This window comes from Portunus trituberculatus, chromosome 29 (genome assembly GCF_017591435.1).
Source record: "Portunus trituberculatus isolate SZX2019 chromosome 29, ASM1759143v1, whole genome shotgun sequence".
NCBI classification, from domain to species: Eukaryota; Metazoa; Arthropoda; class Malacostraca; order Decapoda; family Portunidae; genus Portunus; species Portunus trituberculatus.
In genome coordinates, this window is record NC_059283.1 from 192,685 (window position 1) to 213,807 (window position 21,123).

At 43.2% G+C, this 21,123-nt stretch overlaps 1 protein-coding gene across 1 annotated transcript; it reads left to right on the forward strand.

Annotated features, from left to right (window-relative positions):
• Positions 1-228: 228 nt before the first annotated feature.
• Positions 229-21,080, forward strand: LOC123510616. Its single transcript, XM_045265901.1, has 11 exons — positions 229-250; positions 12,701-12,831; positions 13,436-13,528; positions 13,710-13,832; positions 14,331-14,523; positions 14,953-15,111; positions 15,562-15,691; positions 15,835-15,966; positions 16,083-16,281; positions 16,540-16,778; positions 20,622-21,080. The coding sequence occupies exons 2-11, from the start codon at positions 12,797-12,799 to the stop codon at positions 20,768-20,770; spliced, it is 1,452 nt and encodes a 483-aa protein (XP_045121836.1). The 5' UTR covers positions 229-250; positions 12,701-12,796; the 3' UTR covers positions 20,771-21,080.
• Positions 21,081-21,123: the final 43 nt, after the last annotated feature.

Sequence of the window (21,123 nt, forward strand, 5' to 3'; positions counted from 1 at the left end):
AGGTGTTGTATGGTGTATTGAGTGTGTTTTGGATTAGTTTTAAGAGTTTTAAGTGGTCTGTGCGTGTGTGGAGTGTCTTAGGAGTGATTTTGGTGTATGCTGTGTGTTTCTAGCTGAATTATGGGTTCATTTATTAATATTTTGAAGTGTTGCATAGTGTTTTTGGTTAATTTACTTACTTAAGTAGCGCACCGCCACCATTGAGACAGAGGGAATCCAACGGCAAACACCACACGGCCATCACCACTAAGTTTGTTGACATGAGAGGAAACACCCCGCCCAGCACACTTTTTTCCCTCGCAACACACTAATCCCTTATCAACATCACTGCCACACCTTACACACCTGTTCCTTGGTGCCTAAATAACCTCCAGCTCCTCTGTCACGGCACTGTCACCTCTATAAATGCTGAAAATATAATGGCACTCCAGTGAGGTCCACCGTGTGTCTTGGCTGGAGATAGACGCCATGATCATCTGTGGCTCTCTAAACAAATTGACTCTCTTTTCCTTTCTCGCTATAAATTCCAATACTATGTCTTTGTATGTGTTAAATTATCAGTATTTGAAAATTAACAGGGAATTATGTGTGGAATATTCAGTGTTATTATAGTTTTAGTCAATTAATGATAAATGTAGCCGTTCGAGAGAGTGGAGCTTCAAAATGTCGACATTACTAAACTGATTTGCAACACACAATATATAAAACTAATAACAAATAACACAAATAAATCAGAAAAAGGTGATTTTAACATAAGTGGAGAACTTGACAATGTTGCCAGATGTCTAACATCACAGTCATGCTTTTTTTTTACTATTATTTTATTATTTATTTATTCTTTTTTTTATATATATTGCTTCTTTTCAAGTTTTGTGCATGGGTTGTGTTAAAATTTGTATGATTAACATATGTAAGTTATTGAATATAATATTATATATAATTTCCATATTCATTACGGTTACTATTTGGTGATTTTATACAGCTTCAGAAACTCATTTGAGGAGTTAAAATAGTGAAGACTCTGGCCATTAATCTTTTGACCTTCATAAACCTTTCCTAATGTCTATGAAATGGTCTAATTGTATACATTTTGCAAGGTAAAAATGTGTGCCAGTATTGAAGAGATTAAAATCTTACAGGATACTAGTTGAAGTGGAAGATTTGAGGGGTAGACAGAATGACTCAGTCTCCTATGGGTGTATGTATAACTAGGAATATAAAAGAGAAATGTAGCCAACACTGAATGATATATTATAAGGGAAAAACGTGCAATACTGAATAAGATGATAGTTTTTATTCCAGTAGTATTTTTCTCAACTTGATCTTTGAAGCATCCTCTGCAGAGGTGCGGAAGAGTGTTGCTGTCCCCAATATAATGTATGGTATGGATGTGATTGCATGGAACAAGAGTGAAATTGACAAGTTAGAAGTGGGGCAGTGTAGAGTAGCTAGGCTGGCTCTGAATGCACCGAGGTACACAGCAGTAGAAGCCTTAAGAGGTGATATGGGATGGAGCTCTTTTAGGGAAAGACTTATAAAAGCCACACTTAGGCACAAGGTTAGGCTAGAGGGAATGGATGATGCAAGAATAGCAAGGAAGGTGTATCTGTGGAGTGAAAGTGGAAGTAAAGAGGAAAAGGTGTATGAGAATGACAGAGAGAAATGGTTTACAGGTTGGGTGGGCAGTGAGAATGGCTGGGGTGAATCAGAATGAGCTGGAATGGGTCGTGACAAGAGGAGGCAGAGTGGGAATAGAATGGGATGTGAGGAAGTGGAAGAGTGAGATAGACAGAGATGTGAAGAGTATGGGACTGAATGAATGGAGGAATGGGATGGATTGAAAGACTACTCTGGAATGGTACAAGGTGAAAGAGGCCCCGACGTATGAGAGGTGGTATGATGGAAGCCTGGGTGGTGATCTTCTCTTCAGAGCTAGGGCACAGTGTATGGATGTGAATGCAAGGAGTTACAGGTGGTCTGAGTCCCGCAGCAAAGTGTGCCAGATGTGTGACTCGGGAGAGGACAAGACGGTGGAGCATGTGATGCTGGAGTGTGTGAAGTATGCCAGAGACAGGTGGTGTTGACTGAGTTAGGGCATAATAGGAACGAAAGAGTGGAAAAGACGGGGTAGGAGTGGATGGTGGTGCTGCTGGGACTGAGTAGAGAAATGAATGAAAGGATGATTGAGGTGGTGAAGGAGTTTCTAGGGAGAATGTGGCGTGCCAGATGTACGGACGGTTAGAGCAAAGAACCCTGTTCTTTTTTTCTTTTTTTTTCCTTTTTTTCTGTGTGCCTTTCTTTTGTCGTCTACAGGAGCTGCTGATCCAAAGGCCCGGCTCAGGAGTGATCCCGAGGATGTGCACCGAAACAAGGAAGAGAGGACAACAAACAGGCAAGGACATGTATGAAATTTGGTTGTTTGAATGTAAGAGGATGGGGCATTGGTAAATTTCAGGATGTATGCATAAAGTTGAATGAATGGAGCCTAGATGTGGTAGGTATTACTGAGACTCACCTGAGGGATGTGGTGCAGATAGAGGGTAATGAGTTTGTGATGTTAGGAAAAGGACACAAGAAACAGGAGAAGCTAGGAGGAGGCGTAGCCTTGCTCCACAGGAAGGTGAGGAAGAGCTGGACATAGGAGACAGTGCTGAGAGTGAGGACGTGTTAGCTGTTCGAGTGGAGGGTAGGAATGAGAGTGGCAGAGCTGAGAGGATAGTTGTAGTGGTAGTGTATATGACAGTGGAAGGCAATAGAGCAGTTAGGGGAATAGTAGAAAATACAGTGTTTTGAAAAAGATTGCAAGAGATTATGCTGGAGAGAGAGTGATTGTTATGGGAGACATGAATGCTCACGTAGGTATGTTAGGTGAACAAATGAATGGGAATGGTGAGATGCTGGATGAGTTTGTGAATGAGATGAATTTGGAGAATCTGAATGAGACCCTGGCTGAAGGACGAGTGACTTGGTGTGCGAGGAACCAGGAGTCTGCGATTGACTACATGCTAGTGAATGGGAGAATGCGTGAAATTGTTGACCGTATGTGGATAGATGAAGATGGGATGATTGACATAGTCTCAGACCATAACATGCTGGTGCTAGAATGTAAGTTGAATGGAAGAGACGGAACAAATGCCAAGGTCAAGAGGAAAAAGTGGAGGTTGAGAGATGCAGGATGGGAAAATTTCCAGGTGGACTTGAGCAAGAGAATATGGGAGGATAAGAGCCTGAATGGTGTGGATGAACTGAATGACAGATTTGTAGAGAATGTGAAGAACACAGCAGGCAGTCAGATAGGGTATGTAAGAACAAGTGCTAGAAAGTATAAAAGTAGGCCATGGTGGAATGATGAGATTAGAGATGCTAGGAAGGAAAGGAGAGACTGAATAGGGTGTGCAGACAGTTAAGAAAGAGGAGACATGAGAGTGAGGAGGCTGAAAGTGAGTACCCGAATGCATGGACAGTGTACGTGAGTCAGCAGTGAATGACGAAGCGAAAGATAATGAATGCTAAAGTTAAATGTGAGAAAAGTGTGATTCAGTCCCTTAGAGAGAAAGGTGTGAAAGGTGGTCGTGAATGGTACAGATTCCTGAGGGGTGAGGGGATGTCTGACAGTGAGATTGTGGAGAGCCTGAAGGTGAATGGGGCAGTGATGACTGATAAGGAAGAAATGAGAAGGGCAATAAAAGAGTTTTGGGAAGAGATTGGAGGTGTAGGTGAGGTCTTTGATGTGGGTGAAGGGCGTGTGACACTGGAGAGAAAGGATGCAGATGAGTTGAATGAAAGGATTAGCAGGGAGGAGGAGAAATGTGTGAAGAAGCAGAAGAATGGGAAGGCAGCAAGGACAGATGAGATACCTTATGAATTGTACAAAAATGGAGGAGAGGTTGTGATTGATAGGATGACTGAGTTGTTTAACCAGGTGTGGGAGGAGGAAAGAGTGCCGAGAATGTGGAATGAATGCAGGGTGACTTTGCTGCATAAGGGAGGGTACAAGAGTAAGAATGAGTTGAAAAACTACAGGTCGATTGCGTTAGTTAACAGAGTAGGAAAAGTGTTCAGTGCGGTTTTGAATGAAAGATTGTGTAAATGGATTGAGAGAGATGGAGTGTTAGGTGAAGAGCAGAATGGGTTCCGTGTGGACAGGAGAACTGAAGACAATATGTTTGTGGTGAATGAATTGATTGAGAGAAAGAAGAAAGATGGTAGCAAGTTATACTTAGATTTTCTAGACATAGAGAAAGCATATGATAGGGTGAACAGAGAAATGCTAGGTAGAGTGCTAGAAAAGATTGGGTTAAGTGCAAAGATAGTTAACATAGTGCAAAGTATGTATGTGGATACAAGAGCTAAGTATAAACTAGGAGATGTAGAGACAGGCTGGGTGAAGAGTGAAAGAGGAGTTAGGCAGGGTTGCATATTATCACCAACCCTCTTTAGCTTATATACAGAGGAACTGGCTGCTAGATTGAGGAGAATGAATGCAGGTGTAAATGTGGGTAATGATAAGATAGGTGTGCTCTTGTATGTAGATGATGATGTTGTTATGAGTGAGTCGGCAGAAGAGCTTCAGAGTTTGCTTGATGTTGTAGATGGGTATGGAAGAGACTTTAGAGTGAGGTTTAGCAGTGAAAAGAGCAAGGTAATGGTTGTGAATGGGTCAGAGGATAAGAGGAACTCAGTGTGGAGACTAGGTGAGAACGAGATGCAACAGACAGATGAATGCAAGTACTTGGGGATGTGGATGAGTCCGGTTGGCTGCGTGAAGACAAAGAATGAGAAGATAAGCATGGTGAGTCAGTGGGTAGGTCGGCTAGGAAGTGCAGCAAGGATGAGAGCGAGTAAATATGACGTGCTGCAGAAGTTTGGAAGAGCGTGGCTGTTCCGAGCATCATGTATGGTATGGATGTGATTGCATGGAAAGAAAGTGAACTAGAAAAGTTAGAAATAGGGCAGAATAGAGTTGCAAGAATGGCACTTAATGCACCTAGATATGCAGCAGTAGAGGCTCTTAGGGGAGACATTGGTTGGAGCAATTTTAGAGAAAGGTATGTAAAAACGACCCTACGGTATAAGGCTAGGTTAGAGCGAATGAATGATGCTAGAATAGTGAGAAAAGTGTTTCTGTGGAATGTCAGGAGTAGCAAGTGGGGGAAAAAGTGTGTCATGACGGTGGTGAAGAGTGGTCTAATAGCTAGTTGGGCTTTTCAGCAGGTATAAGGAAGGCACTTAGAGAAGGACTGGAGTATGATAGTTAGAAATGGAGAGGGTAGAGAATGGGGTGTAAGGAAGTGGAGGAGTGAGATAGACAGAGTAGTGAAAGGTGTGGGACTGAGTGACTGGAGGAATAGGATTGAGCAAAAGAGTACCTTGGAATGGTATAGAGAGAAAGAGGCCCCAATTTATGAAAAGTGGTATGATGGAAGCCTGGGTGGGGATCTTCTCTTCTGAGCTAGGGCACAGTGCATGGATGTGAATGCAAGGAATTATAGATGGTCTGAGTCCCTCAGCAAAGTGTGTCAGATGTGTGACATGGGAGAGGATGTGGAGCATGTGGTGCTAGAGTGTGTGAAGTATGCCAGAGACAGGTATGAGATGATGCAAGTGGTGCTGAGGGAGCTGGGGCATGACAGAGTGGAGATGACAGGAAGGGAATGGATGGTGGTGCTGCTGGGACTCTGTGGGGAGACGAATGAAAGGATGATTGAGGCTCCTCTGAGGAAGTTTTTGAGCTTGGAACACCACAGGGTGGAGTCCTTAGTCCAATGCTTTTCAATATTTTAATGGACAAAATTGCGCGCTGTTCCTTTCCGCAGGGCACCCAGGTCCTCATCTATGCTGATGACATACTCCTCCAATGCCCCACACCCAGGATTCTCCAGGTTGCTTTGTCACAACTGGCAGCATTATATGTCCAAATGGGACTAGTGATTAATGAATGTAAAACAAAATTTCAAGCTAAAGGGAAGGTCTCTCGGCTGCCCACTGTAAATAACATTCCCATCCCTAGAGTTCATACACACAAGTACCTGGGTGTTCAGATGAGCTTTAGGAAGTCTCTTCAAGCCATCCACTATGTTCAAGACCTCTGTCTGCCACGGCTAGCACCACCGACTGCTAGCCAACAGAGGCCTGGGGGCGGGCATTCCAGTCCTAAGAATGTTCTATATATCTGTCATACAGTCCCTTATTGATTATGCTGCCCCTGTTTTAATACAGTTTAGTGCCACTCAACTCTGTCCCCTGGAGCTTGTATAGAATGAAGCCATGCGGATAATCTTGGGATGCCCCAGGACTGCACGGATTGAAGTCCTCAGAGCTGAACTGCACCTGCCGAGTATTATGTGTAGGATACAGGAAATTACTTGTCGCACAATTAGTCGGATGCTATGCACGGGCTCTGACTCTCTAAAGGGATCACTGACCCCCCTGTATCATGATCCTCGCACTCCTACAACACCATACCTCAGGAAGATCTTGGGAGTACTGACAAGTGTAGGTGTAGCCAAGGCTTGTATTAATGTTGTTATGTCACCGCTGCAACCCGCCTGGAACCCTCACCGTGTCAGTGTTGATATTCACTCACTGCATCAGCCCAATAGGGACTGGCTCCCTAATGTGCTGCAAGACATGTTCATGACTAAATTGTCCAAGTACCCACACGTTCAGGCTATTCATGTTTATTGTGATGGATCAGTCAATGGCAGCAGGTCTGGATGTGGGCTGTTCATCCGTGACTACATCTCTGCCAGTCTCTACACTGACACTGAGGTTTCCAGGCTCCCTGCACCCATGTCTTCCACTAGAGCAGAACTGTATGCTGTACTGGAGGCGCTCTACATTGTGGCGCCTCTCCATAAGAATGTATATTTCTTTATTGACAGTCAGGCTGCATTGTACGCCCTTCAATCCACCTCCCCCATGGACTGTGATCTAGTTAATAAGTGTCTTGATCTCATCCACGCCCTAGAAGGTGCTGGTGCCACGGTCCATTTCATCTGGATACCCTCTCATGTGGGTATCCCGCTAAATGAAAAAGCAGACCACCTTGCTCAGTGTGCCCTACAAGATGACACAGTGGACCCTGGCACTGAGTACACACTGGGTTATGTTAAGAGTAGCATTAAGGACTTTGTACAAAGTAGCATTAGTGATCAGTTGGAGCTTTGTTGCCATAGGGGCAGTGCATAGTCTTCACTATGCACATGTCTCCCAGAGCTGTGCTTACACCTACGGGAGACACACTGCATCACATGACAGCGTGGCATTGAGGCTCAGATTAGGCTACAAATACTTTTGGGAAGTCAGTGCTTCTCCTGGTGTGTGCTGTGTGCTACACCAAGGGGACACACTCTGCGTCACTATATCATGGAATGTCCTCTCATTGCTAAATTTAGGCCACAAGGTCAGCATGACTTGTACAGCCTCATTGACCATCTCCTAGACTCTGCCACCCTCAGGGAAATAGTCAGGGAATATCCTCAGTTTGCTCCCAGACTGTAGGATGTCTTAGGCAATAAGGTGTGCAATTGTTCCCTACAGGAGCTGCCGATACAAAGGCCTGACCCAGAAGAAATTCTGCGTCACCTGTACCATCAAGATCAAGATCAAGATACATCTACGTGACCTGACGTCGTCGAACGTCGAGGAGGTAAGACGTGGTGTGTTTTGCTCCCGATTTTTTTATTTTTTTTTTATTTCGTTCTTTGTTGTTTTAGCAGGATGTACGAGAACGACTGTAAGGTATGCAAAGGTGAGGTGAACAATAGGAGTAACTCCATCGCATGTGAATGTTGTGGAGATTGGTATCACACGCGATGTGTGGGCCTTAAGGAAGCCAGCCAGAAGGTACTGAGGAACGACTTCCTAATAGGCATATGCCCTGAGTGCCTAGACACTACCAGGGCATGGTGGGAGGAGAAACGGGTAGCAAAGGAAGAAGGAGGCACGGATGGAACAGGGAGGCCCTGACCCTAGTAGTCAAGGAGATGTGGAGGTGGAGGGGGGCGCCACAGGTGCGGTGACCCCACAGGAGTCCGACCACTCCTACAGCAACAAGGCTGTAACGGACTCCTGGTAACCGAGGGAAGGGGCAGTGAAGAGGTGATGGTGGAAAAGGACAGCAGTCTGGAGGAGGTAGGTAAGGAGCCAAAGGTACAGGAGGAGGCCAAGGGAGGGGCTAGGAGTAGGAGTGCACTAGATACCCCCAGCCAGACACGGGCCAACAGCAGAGGTACCCAGGAGGCCAATAGTAAGAGAGGGAAGGAGGACCAGGGCAGTGTTGGGAGTAGAGGCAGGAGTGGCAGAGGTAAGGGCCATAGTGAGTCGGCATGGATGGGCATAGGTCGGCAATCCTGGCGACATATCCAGGATGGCAAGCGGCTATGGCTGAAGACAGGGAGCAAAGTTAGGAGGATGTGGCTGTTTGGAGATAGCCTGATGAGAGGAGTAGAGAAAGAGATATACTCCTGTCGAAAGGTGGGTATAGAGTGATGGACAAAAGCAGACCAGGGGCCAATATTCGGGTCATCCGTGAGGCGGTGATGAGCTCCTTCACCAGATGGAGCCTGAAGACCTGGTGGTGGTAGAGGGAGGAGGAAACGGGCTGGAGGATATAGGAGGACGAGAGACAGTGAGAGTGATGGAGGAGATAGTCAGAGTGGTGGAGCGTAAAACACACAGGAGGCCCCTGGTGATGTGTATCCCTAAGAGGAGGGACAAGGAGGGTCAGGTCTTTGGCCGGGAGAGGAGATGGGTGAATGGAAAGGTAGTAGAAAGACTGGAAGACTGGAAATGTGATGGGATGCAGCTGTGGGAGAGGATGGACTGGAGGCAGGTGTGGACACAGGATGGCGTACACATGTCCACTATTGGAAAGGTGTGGGTGGCCTGGAACTTGGTGGAGTGGGCTCAGCGTTGGGAGGAAGGCAGCAGGAATAGGATAGAATCCAGAGAGAAGGGGCAGGTGTTTGTATGAGAGAGGAGGACAGAAGCGTGAAAGAGAGCAGGTTACCGAGAGAAAGGGAACCTGCGGGAGGAGAGTGGGTAAATGTAAAAGGAAGAGGAGGTACCCACAGGGCGTCAGGATGCATGAGGATTGGGTGTGTGAATGTGAGAGGATGGGGCACTGGCAAGTTTGAGGATTTATGCAAGGAGCTGAATGAATGGAGCTTGGATGTGGTAGGTATCACGGAGACTCACCTGCGGGACGTGGTGCATATGGAAGGAAATGAGTTTGTCATGATAGGGAAAGGGCGTAGAAAACAGGATAAGTTAGGAGGAGGCGTAGCCTTGCTCCACAAAAAGGTGAGGAACCTGAGAGTGGAAGAGCTGGACATAGGAGACAGTGCTGAGAGTGAGGACGTGCTAGCTGTTCGAGTGGAGTGCAGGAGTGAAAGTGGCAGAGCTGAGAGGATAGTCGTAGTGGTAGTGTATATGACAGTGGAAGGCGACAGAGCAGTCAGGAGAATGGCAGAAAATATAGTGTTTTGAAAAAGATTGCAAGAGAGTATGCTGGAGAGAGAGTGATTGTTATGGGAGACATGAATGCCCACATAGGTATGTTAGGTGAACAAATGAACAGGAACGGTGAGATGCTGGATGAGCTTGTGAATGAGGTGAGTTTGGAGAATCTCAATGAGACCCTGGCTGAAGGACGAGTGACTTGGTGTGGGAGGAACCAGGAGTCTGCGATTGACTACATGCTAGTGAATGGGAGAATGCGTGAAGTTGTTGACCGCATGTGGATTGATGAAGATGGGATGATTGACATAGTCTCAGACCATAACATGCTGGTGTTAGAGTGCAAGTTGAATGGAAGAGATGGAACAAATGCCAAGGCCAAGAGGAAAAAGTGGAGATTGAGAGATGTAGGATGGGAGAATTTCCAGGTGGACTTGAGTGAGAGGAGCTGGGAGGATGAAAGTCTAAGCGACGTGGATGAACTGAATGATAGATTTGTAGAAAATGTGAGAAATGCAGCAGTAAGCCAGATAGGGTATGCAAGAACAAGTGCCAGAAAGCATGCATGTAGGCCGTGGTGGAATAATGAGATCAGGGATGCTAGGAAGGAAAGGAAGAGACTGAATAGAGTGTGCAGACAGTTAAGAAAGAGGAGACATGAGAGTGAGGAAGCTGAAAGGGAGTACCTGAATGCATGGGCAGCGTATGTGAGTCAGCAGCGAATGACGAAGCGAAAGATAATGAATGCTAAAGTTACAAGTGAGAGAAGTGTGATTCAGTCCCTTAGAGAGAAAGGTATGGAAGGTGGGCGAGAATGGTATAGATTCCTGAGGGGTGAGGGATGCCTAACAGTGAGAATGTGGAGAGCCTGAAGGTGAATGGGGCAGTGGTGACTGATAAGGAAGAAATGAGAAGGGCAATAAAAGAGTTTTGGGAAGAGATTGGAGGTGTAAGTGAGGTCTTTGATGTGGATGAAGGACATGTGTCACTGGAGAGAAAGGATGCAGATGAGTTGAATGAAAGGATCAGCAGGGAGGAGGTGGAGAAATGTGTGAAGAAGCAGAAGAATGGGAAGGCAGCAGGGCCGGATGAGATACCGTATGAAATGTACAAAATGGAGGAGAAGTAGTGATTGATAGGATGACTGAGTTGTTCAACCAGGTGTGGGAGGAGGAGAGAGTGCCGAGAATGTGGAATGAATGCAGGGTGACCTTGTTGCATAAGGGAGGATATAAGAGTAAGAATGAGTTGAGGAACTACAGGCCGATTGCGTTAGTTAACACAGTAGGCAAAGTGTTCAGTGCGGTGTTGAATGAGAGATTGTGCAAATGGATTGAGAGAGTTGGAGTGTTAGGCGAAGAGCAAAATGGATTCCGAGTGGACAGGAGAGCAGAAGACAATCTGTTTGTAGTGAATGAATTGATTGAGAGAAAGAAAAGGGATGGTAGCAAACTATACTTAGGTTTCCTAGACATAGAGAAAGCATATGATAGGGTAAACAGAGAAATGCTAGGTAGGGTGTTAGAAAAATTGGGTTAAGTGCAAAGATAGTTAACATAGTGAGAAGTATGTATGTGGATACAAGAGCTAAGTATAAACTAGGGATATAGAGACAGACTGGGTGAAGAGTGAAAGAGGAGTTAGGCAGGGTTGCATATTATCACCAACCCTCTTTAGCTTATATACAGAAGAATTGGCTGCTAGAATGAGGAGAATGAATGCAGGTGTAAATGTGGGAAATGATAAGATAGGTGTGCTCTTGTATGCAGATGATGTTGTAGTCATGAGTGAGTCGGCAGAAGAGCTACAGAGTATGCTTGATGTAGTAGATGGGTATGGAAGAGATTTTGGAGTGAGATTTAGTAGTGAAAAGAGTAAGGTAATGGTTGTGCATAGGTCAGAGGATGAGAGGAACCATGTGTGGAGATTAGGAGTGAATGAGGTGCAGCAGACAGATGAATATAAGTATCTGGGGATGTGGATGAGTCCGGATGGCTGTGTAAAGATTAAGAATGAGAAGATAAGTATGGCAAATCAGTGGGTAGGTCGTCTAGGAAGTGCAGCAAGGATGAGGGCGAGTAAATATGACGTGCTGCGAGAAGTTTGGAAGAGCGTGGCTGTTCCGAGCATCATGTATGGTATGGATGTGATTGCTTGGAATGAGAGTGAACTAGATAAGTTAGAAATAGGGCAGAATAGAGTTGCAAGAATGGCACTTAATGCACCTAGATATGCAGCAGTAGAGGCCCTTAGGGGTGATATGGGTTGGAGCACTTTTAGAGAGAGATATGTGAAAGCGACCCTAAAGTATAAGGCTAGGTTAGAACGAATGAATGATGCAAGGATAGTGAGAAAAGTGTTTCTGTGGAATGTCAGGAGTAGCAAGTGGGGGAAGAGGTGTGTCAGGCTGGTAGCAAAGAGTGGGTTAGTAAGTAGTTGGGTTTTTCAACAGGTAGAAGGAAGACATTTAGAGAGAGACTGGAGTATGATTGTTAGAAATGGAGAAGGTAGAGAATGGGATGTAAGGAAGTGGAAGAGTGAGATTGACAGAGTAGTGAAAGGTGTGGGACTGGATGACTGGAGAAATAGGATGGAGCAAAAGAGTACCTTGGTATGGTATAGAGAGAAAGAGGCCCCAATGTATGAAAAGTGGTATGACGGAAGCCTGGGTGGTGATCTTCTCTTCCGAGCTAGGGCACAGTGCATGGATGTGAATGCAAGGAATTATAGATGGTCAGAGTCCTGCAGCAAAGTGTGCCAGATGTGTGACTTGGGAGAGGATGAGACAGTGGAACATGTGGTGGTGGAGTGTGTGAAGTATGCCAGAGACAGGCATGAGATGATGCAAGTGGTGCTGAGGGAGCTGGGGCATGACAGAGTGGAGATGACAGGAAGGGAATGGATGGTGTTGCTGCTGGGACTGTGTGGGAGACGAATGAAAGGATGATTGAGGCTGTGAAAGAGTTCCTGGAGAGAATGTGGCGTGCCAGATGCAGGAACTAGTGGTGTGAAAGATGGTGATTGCCCTCTTTGTTGTCTGGTGTTCTTTTTGTTCCCTACAGGAGCTGCCGATACAAAGGCCTGACCCAGAAGAAATTCTGCGTCACCTGTACCATCAAGATCAAGATCAAGATCATGCTTACTTATGTCATTGCTATGCATGGGGTGTATGTTGGTGTTTAGTATGTTCCTGGATGTGCTTACTTTTTCCTGTGATTATCATTAAAGTTTATTTCAGTGTCAAGGAATGCATACTACCACGTCTGTCGAAGCAATGCACTGACCACAACCACAACCTCGCCGCCTACTCAAGATTCAGATCAAGAGAAGAGACATGAGCGGCGTGGTGGTGGTTCCTTGGTTTTCTAGGTGAGATCATGCCTTATTTTGTATATATTGAGTTTGATTAGGCTCGAAATGTATGTTGTATTGATCCTATGGTCGTGAAATGTGAGCCGGAGGGAGAGGAGTGCCTGTGGATTATGAGACACTGCCGGGATTACCTAGTTATCCGATGAGTGCTGTCAATAAGAAGGATTTTTGCTGTTATTATGAATAACTGTTTGAAAATAGCTGAACTATTGAACGGGAGTAAGTGGTGTTTAATGACGTTGTGATCAGTCATATAAGGGCAGCTCACATTGGCCGAACATTCATGCACCATTCCATTCAGTAAACCAACATACCAAGTCAACGCCAGGGACTTTTAACGTGTAATGCAGTGTAAGACATGTATTTGTTCACTGTAGCTTAACCATACGCGACAACCCCACCAAAAAAAAAGTAAAAAAAAAAAAAAAATAATAATAATAATCATGTGTATGGTTTAGGTACTTTATGAAAGTTGCTATTGGTGAGATGTTAACCTTTAATGTAGTCTTTGGATGAAAGCACAGATGTTACTTGAATATTGTTCATCGCAATACAGCAGATGGACGTATTTTATTTGTGTTCCTCCTTTGCCTTGTGACAGAGAGGAGTGGCTGGAGACATACAGCGGTGCATTCTGTAGTGATGTGGGCCGCTGGAAAGATGCCAGAGACACAATGTTGGTGTGGCAGGCCAGGTGAGTGAACCACTGTACTACCTCTCATAACCATGATGATAGAAATAAGTTTTGCCTACTCAATTCAAGACCGTGACTAGCTATTTATTCATAGACAGAAGTATATTGCTTATAATGTTTCTTTTTACAAATGCACAGTGAAGAGATCAGCAGGAAGTAATGGCACTTAATAAACTTGCAGGGTTGAGAAGTTGCCGGCAGGAGTTGACGTGACACTACCACTGCTCCAGGCCAAGATAGTGGATGCTGATCCTACAGTTGAGAACAGTGTCAAGTCCATCTTCTTGGCCTCGGCATTGCAGAGGTGAGATGCTCGGCACTTGTACTGGGCAACGCAGTGTTGAGGTGCTTGACTCCCAAGTAATGCCTGACACACTGGTGCACATTTCAGGTCTCTGACAGCTAATGGAGATGTGTGCAACTTGATCTTCTTGCCTTGAAAATAAAAAAGAGGCAGGACAGAAATGTTTTGACCATAACTGTATTTGGCAACACTTACGCTATGGCTAACAGGGCTGTCTCCACTGACTGTGGTTGACGGGACTGCCTCAATAGACTGACTTGAAGGATTGAAGTCAGGGGACTTCAGCTACTCTTAGAGTTCCTGTTGTTTCCACAGATTTCCTCTTACAAAAGTGTGACTCTGCTTTCCAGCATGTAGTGTGGCCAGGTGTGGTAATCAGGAAGTTTTAGAGTATATTTTATAATTTGCAGGAAAGCATTTGGTTTCTTCATAGAGATGTCAACACTGTCCCTGTTCCAGACTCTATGATGAAACTTTCACTGTAAATCTCTCCTGCAGGTTTGTTACTTCCATTGTCAAGCTTCCCCAGACCAAGTACTACCGAGCACACTCCATGCACAACCTGGCGCAGGAAATTGGCCTTCCTATGCATTTGGTTGACCTGAGGAATGAGCTAGTGCACGGACATGGAGGCTGGACAGGTGGGGAGACGGTGCACAGGGCCTTGGACACTGCATTCAAATGGATTAAGGTAACGTGCCTTTTGTACAAATTTATGTTTGCAGTTTTATAAGAAGTGGTGAAGTTTGCCTTTTACTGTTCTTATTTGTTCATTTATTTATTATTGTTTTTTAATGTTTTTGTGTAATCTTTTTATCATCTGGGAGAAAGATATATTCCCCTAGATTTTCCGAGAATTGAGATAGTTGAGACAAGACCCTTCCTTCCTTTCCAATCCTTTTTTTTTTTTTTTTTTTTTTTTATCCTTGACCAATCTTCCCATTCAAGAGAAAAAAAGATACATTTCTATAGATTTTCCTAGAAGTGAGATGTGTGAGACTACCCTTTTCCTTTTCCTAGTTTCTTGCTCTCCTGTTTTCCCTTCTATGTGCTTTTGTTACACTTAAGCAGTGAACTGGAGTGTGTGATGTTTATTTTTTAAGCACATCTGTTTTTGCAGGGTTATTATTGGGATGCAGAGTTTGAGAAGAGTCAGATGAAGGAGTGTGATGCATCAGGAATCTCTGAGGAGAACTGGGAAGGTTTTCTCTTTCTGTTGAGGAAGTATACAAAGCTCACTATATCATTTGCTAAGAAGAAAGTGCCATTATACATCAAGGTAAGGATAGGCAGAACTTTGTAGCTCTGGTGTCATGTTTATTATCAGATTGTATTGAGAAAGAGTTTTTTCTCTCTGTTGAGGAAGTATACAAAGCTTGCCGCATCATTTAGCTATCAAGAAGAATGTGCCAACGTAAGTCAAACTAAGGACAAGGAGGATCTGGCACTGTTTTTTTGTTTAATGAGAAAATTTTCCTTAACTTATAACAACTTCTCATCTCTTCCTAACTCCCCATGGTTCTAATTTAACTCTTTCACATCAGATATTCTTCATTCCCGTTATTTCTTAACTTTTCTGGCATTTATTTGTGCATTGAAACTTGTTAAATATGTCTATAGCATAGAAAATACAAATTAAAGCTTGACTATCTATGAGAATAGTAGTGCTTCAATAACAATAATAAATATCTGTGCTAAGATTCTCAGACTATTGCTGCCATGTTGCCAGGTTAAAAGAGCTCTGATCCGGAGTCTGGGGTCATTGTACTCGCTGGATGCTGAGGAGTGCACCAAGGCAATCGTTTCTCATGTCCTGCTGCCCGACAGTCACTCTGACTTGGCCAGGCATCACAGTGGTGGTAAGCCATACTCATGTTCTCATCAGCTTAAGTCTTAATAAATATATTATTACTGTTATTGGAAAATTATCTGTGTATGTATATTGTTTAGATTTTTATTTGTATTTATTCTCACTTTATCAATCCTTGTCTACATCCACCAGTTGATGTGTGTGAGTGTGGTTGCTTCATTGATGGCAGAATGCTGGAGAGAGTGCAACCCCTGCTTGCATTTTTCTGCAGCACCAGTGAAGGCCTTGGCTTACTCCTGTCGTGTCTTGTCAAAAGGGGCCAAGGTAAGTGACAGTATATTTTGATATTTGGGTTTTGTGGAGTCAATACATACTCAGTGAATACTCAGAAGTTCAGTTCTGTTATGAAAGATGGTATATCTTAATCTATTTGGTTTCAGAACACTCCAAACTGGCATCAGAATGGATATGCATTATTGCTGGAGAATTGCTGGCGTTACCTTGTTTCTCCAGCCAAGCAAATCACTGTTCCAGTCACTCATTAGTGCTTGAGGAGCCACCTGAAGAGGTGGACTGGAAGAGAGTAGTGGTGGACCTTCTTACTGCACACTCTGATTGGTCCACTCACACTGCCTTCAGGTGGGAAGTCTTCTAGCAAGACTTACATTGTTGCAACTCATTTACCTCCTCAATGCATGACATAATTCATAGTCATACTTATTTAGTATTTTCTGTATGGATTGAAATTGTAAAAGTATGCTGATGAAATGATTAGTTTCTTGGATAATTCTTGAAGAGGTTAAACAGTATTGTGTTTAGATGTGAACAATGAAAACAGTACCAATCTCTCATCCTTCTCCACATCATTTATTGGTACATATGTAACTCTATTTCCAGAATTATGGACAGTCCAAAAACAAGGATAACAAAAAGCCAAAGGAAAAATATTGAAGATCTTGTGTATGTGTTTAGTGGAGGCTCACAAGCTTGTCATGGTAAGGAGAGCAAAGCCATCACACACACAGGGGAAGATCTCTACACCATTGACAGCATTCTAGCAACAGCAAAGCATCTTTCACTAGGAGACCGAAGGAAGCTGGATAGGCTGAGGATTGCTGTCACTGGTATTGACTCTGGTAAGACCAAGGTTCTTCTCTGATGTATTATGTCTCCTGCTTGATGTGTCAATACTATCCAGTCTCCATATCTGGTTTTATCCAGCCTTGCTGTGTGTGTGTGTGTGTGTGTGTATTTACCTAGTTGTATTTACCTAGTTGTAGTTTTACAGGGCCTGGGCTTTATGCTCGTGTGGCCCCGTCTCCATATCTACACTTATCCAATTTTTCTTTAAAACTATGTACACTCTTTGCTGATACCACTTCCTCACTCAAACTGTTCCAAGTCTCAACACATCTTTGCGGGAAACTAAATTTTTTAACATCTCTCAGACATCTTCCCTTCCTCAGTTTCTTACTATGCGATCTTGTGCTTCTAATGTCATATTCTTCTCTCAGGATTAGTTTCTTATTATCCACTTGATCCATTCCATTAATCAATTTATAAACTTGTATCAGATCCCCTCTCTCTCTTCTCTGTTCCAGGGTTGGTAGATCCATAGCTTTTAGTCTCTCCTCATATGTCATCCCTTTAAATTCTGGAATCATTCTTGTAGCCATTTTTTGTAGTCTCTCCAATTTCCTTACGTGTTTCTTTTTATGGGGGATCAACACAACTGCATATTCCAATCTAGGTCTTATTTTAGTACTTATCAATTTCTTCATCATTTCTTTGTCCATATAGTGAAATGCTAATCCAATATTCCTTAGCAAATTATACGTCTCTCTGAAAATTCTATCAATATGGCTTACCGGTTGATTGTTTTCTTCCATTGTCACTCCCATGTCCTTTTCCTTTTTTACTTTTTCTAGTTCTACTCCATCTCCCCACTGGTCGTCTTTCACTTTTTCCCATTTCCATGACATGGCTTTTGTCCACATTGAATTCCATCTCCCATTTTTTACTCCATTTCCAGATCTTGTTTAAGTCTTCCTGTAGTATTTCACAATCCTCTTTTTGTTTAATGACTCTGCACAGTTTCGCATCGTCCGCAAACAGATTTATGTAGCTGTTCACTCCCTCTGGCATGTCATTTATATATACGAGAAAAAGTATTGGCGCCAATACTGACCCCTGTGGCACTCTGCTGTCTACTGTTCTCCACTTGGACTTCATATCTTTAACTATCGTCCTTATTTCTCTCCCCCAAAAGTAATATTTCATCCATCTCAATGTGCTTCCTTTTAAGCCACCCTTCTCTAACTTCCATAGTAATTATCTTTCATGTGGCACTTTATCAAATGCCTTTTTTAAATCTAAATAAATACAGTCAATCCATCCTCTCTCTCTTGTACTTTATCAACTATTCTAGAGTAGAAACTCAATGAATTTGTTACACATGACCGACCTTTTCTAAAACCAAATTGGCTATTTGATAATAATTTGTTGTCTTCAAGAAATTCAATCCATTGCTTCTTTATTACTTTTTCACACATCTTGCATATTACACTAGTTAGTGATAAAGGTTCTTCCTTCCTTCCACTCTTATATATGGGAACCACCTCAGCTCTTTTCCATTTTCTATTGAGCATTTTATGATGTATATAGGACTTGCTAGTTCTTCCCTACATTCTTTCAGTATTCTGCCTGAGACTTCATCCGGTCCCATTGCCTTTTCCTCATCTAGTTCCGTCATCAACTTTTTTATTTCAAGCTTGGTTACTTTAATCTCTTTCATATAGACAGTCTCTCTATTACCCTGTGGTCTTTCAAATTTGGATTCCTTAGTAAAGACCTCATGAAATTTACTATTTAACAGTTCTGCCATACTTTTAAGGTCTTCCACCATTCCTTGTGTGTGTGTGTGTGTGTGTGTGTGTATTTATCTAGTTGTATTTACCTAGTTGTAGTTTTACAGGGCCTGGGCTTTATGCTCGTGTGGTCCCGTCTCCATATCTACACTTATCCAATTTTTCTTTAAAACTATGTACACTCTTTGCTGATACCACTTCCTCACTCAAACTGTTCCAAGTCTCAACACATCTTTGCGGGAAACTAAATTTTTTAACATCTCTCAGACATCGTCCCTTCCTTAGTTTCTTACTATGCGATCTTGTGCTTCTAAAGTCATATTCTTCTCTCAGGATCAGTTTCTCATTATCCACTTCATCCATTCCGTTAATCAATTTATAAACTTGTATCAGATCCCCTCTCTCTCTTCTCTGCTCCAAGGTTGGTAGATCCATTGCCTTTAGTCTCTCCTCATATGCCATCCCTTTAAATTCTGGAACCATTCTTGTAGCCATTTTTGTAGTCTCTCTAATTTTCTTATGTGTTTCTTTTTATAGGGAGTCCACACAACTGCATATTCCAATCTAGGTCTTATTTTAGTACTTATCAATTTCTTCATCATTTCCTTGTCCATATAGTGAAATGCTACTCCAATATTCCTTAGCAAATTATCGTCTCTCTGAAAATTCTATCAATATGGCTAACCGGTTGATTATTTTCTTCCATTGTCACTCCCAAGTCCTTTTCCTTTTTTACTTTTTCTAGTTCTACTCCATCTCCCATCTTATAGATTCCCACTGGTCGTCTTTCACTTTTTCCCATTTCCATGACATGGCTTTTGTCCACATTGAATTCCATCTCCCATTTTTTGCTCCATTTCCAGATCTTGTTTAAGTCTTCCTGTAGTATTTCACAATCCTCTTTTGTTTAATGACTCTGCACAGTTTCGCATCGTCCGCAAACAGATTTATGTAGCTGTTCACTCCCTCTGGCATGTCATTTATATATACGAAAAAAAGTATTGGTGCCAATACTGACCCCTGTGGCACTCCGCTGTCTACTGTTCTCCACTTGGACTTCATATCTTTAACTATCGTCCTTATTTCTCTCCCCCTTAAGTAATTCTTCATCCATCTCAATGTGCTTCCTTTTAAGCCACCCTTCTCCTCTAACTTCCATAGTAATCTTTCATGTGGCACTTTATCAAAAGCCTTTTTTAGATCTAAATAAATACAATCAACCCATCCCTCTCTCTCTTGTACTTTATCAACTATTCTAGAGTAGAAACTCAATAAATTTGTCACACATGACCAACCTTTTCTAAAACCAAATTGGCTATTTGATAATATTTTGTCTTCAAAAAACTCGATCCCTTGCTTCTTTACATTGCTTCTTTATTACTTTTTCACACATCTTGCATATTACACTAGTTAGTGATACCGGCCTGTAATTTAAATGTTCTTCCTACCTTCCGCTCTTATATATGGGAACCACCTCAGCTCTTTTCCACTCCACTGGCACTGTTCCATTTTCTATTGAGCATTTTATGATGTTGTATATTGGACTTACTAGTTCTTCCCTACATTCTTTCAGTATTCTGCCTGAGACTTCATCCGTTCCCATTGCCTTTTCCTCATCCAATTCCGTCATCAACTTTTTTATTTCAAGCTTGGTTACTTTAATCTCTTTCATATAGACAGTCTCTCTATTACCCTGTGTGTGTGTGTGTGTGTGTGTGTGTTTCACTGTTTGATCTGCTGCAGTCTCTGACGAGACAGCCAGACGTTACCCTACGGAACGAGCTCAAAGCTCATTATTTCCGATGTTCGGATAGGCCTGAGACCAGGCACACACCACACACCGGGACAACAAGGTCACAACTCCTCGATTTACATCCCGTACCTACTCACTGCTAGGTGAACAGGGGCTACACGTGAAAGGAGACACACCCAAATATCTCCACCCGGCCGGGGAATCGAACCCCGGCCCTCTGGCTTGTGAAGCCAGCGCTCTAACCACTGAGCTACCGGGCGTGTGTGTGTGTGTGTGTGTGTGTGTGTGTGTGTGTGTGCGTGCACGCACGCACGCACGCACGCACGCAAACACTGCTAGATGATGTTACATTGTTTCAGATTCAGTAAGTGGGGATGTTCCACTGGGTATCCTGACTCACCAGCGTGACAACTCACTTTTCTTCAAGGAATTAATTCTGCATTACCCAGATTCAGATTCTGCTCCTCTGCCCTCCAAGAGACCCAAGCTTCAAAACTCTCTAGGTTGAGATGACACACATCATAGCTTTGACTTTAATTCTTGTTTTGTCATACTATTTTATTTTATCTTTACCTGTATATGGCTCAAAATGCAATGGAGATAATATATGGCCTTGTCTCGTCACCACAATTATCAGGCTTCAGTTTTGAGTATAAGAAAATAAGAAGAATGTAAGAGCTGAGTTGAGCTACACAAGACAACTTCAGAGCACTCAAGAACAACTTACCAGCCTTTGTTGTCATTTGTTAGTGTACTCAGCCTCCTCTTGGGTCCTTCTGACATCTGTAATATGCAAGGTAAATACACTTGTCGTTGCACTTTCTGGTTTTATGAAATATCCTCAAGTTTTTAGTTTAAGAT

Coding starts and splice junctions, on each gene's coding strand:
- LOC123510616 (XM_045265901.1), top strand. CDS start 12,797: ATGAGCGGCGTGGTGGTGGTTCCTTGGTTTTCTAG. Junction 14,524..14,952: donor CTGCATTCAAATGGATTAAG/GTAACGTGCCTT, acceptor CTGTTTTTGCAG/GGTTATTATTGGGATGCAGA. Junction 16,779..20,621: donor TGTCACTGGTATTGACTCTG/GTAAGACCAAGG, acceptor ACATTGTTTCAG/ATTCAGTAAGTGGGGATGTT.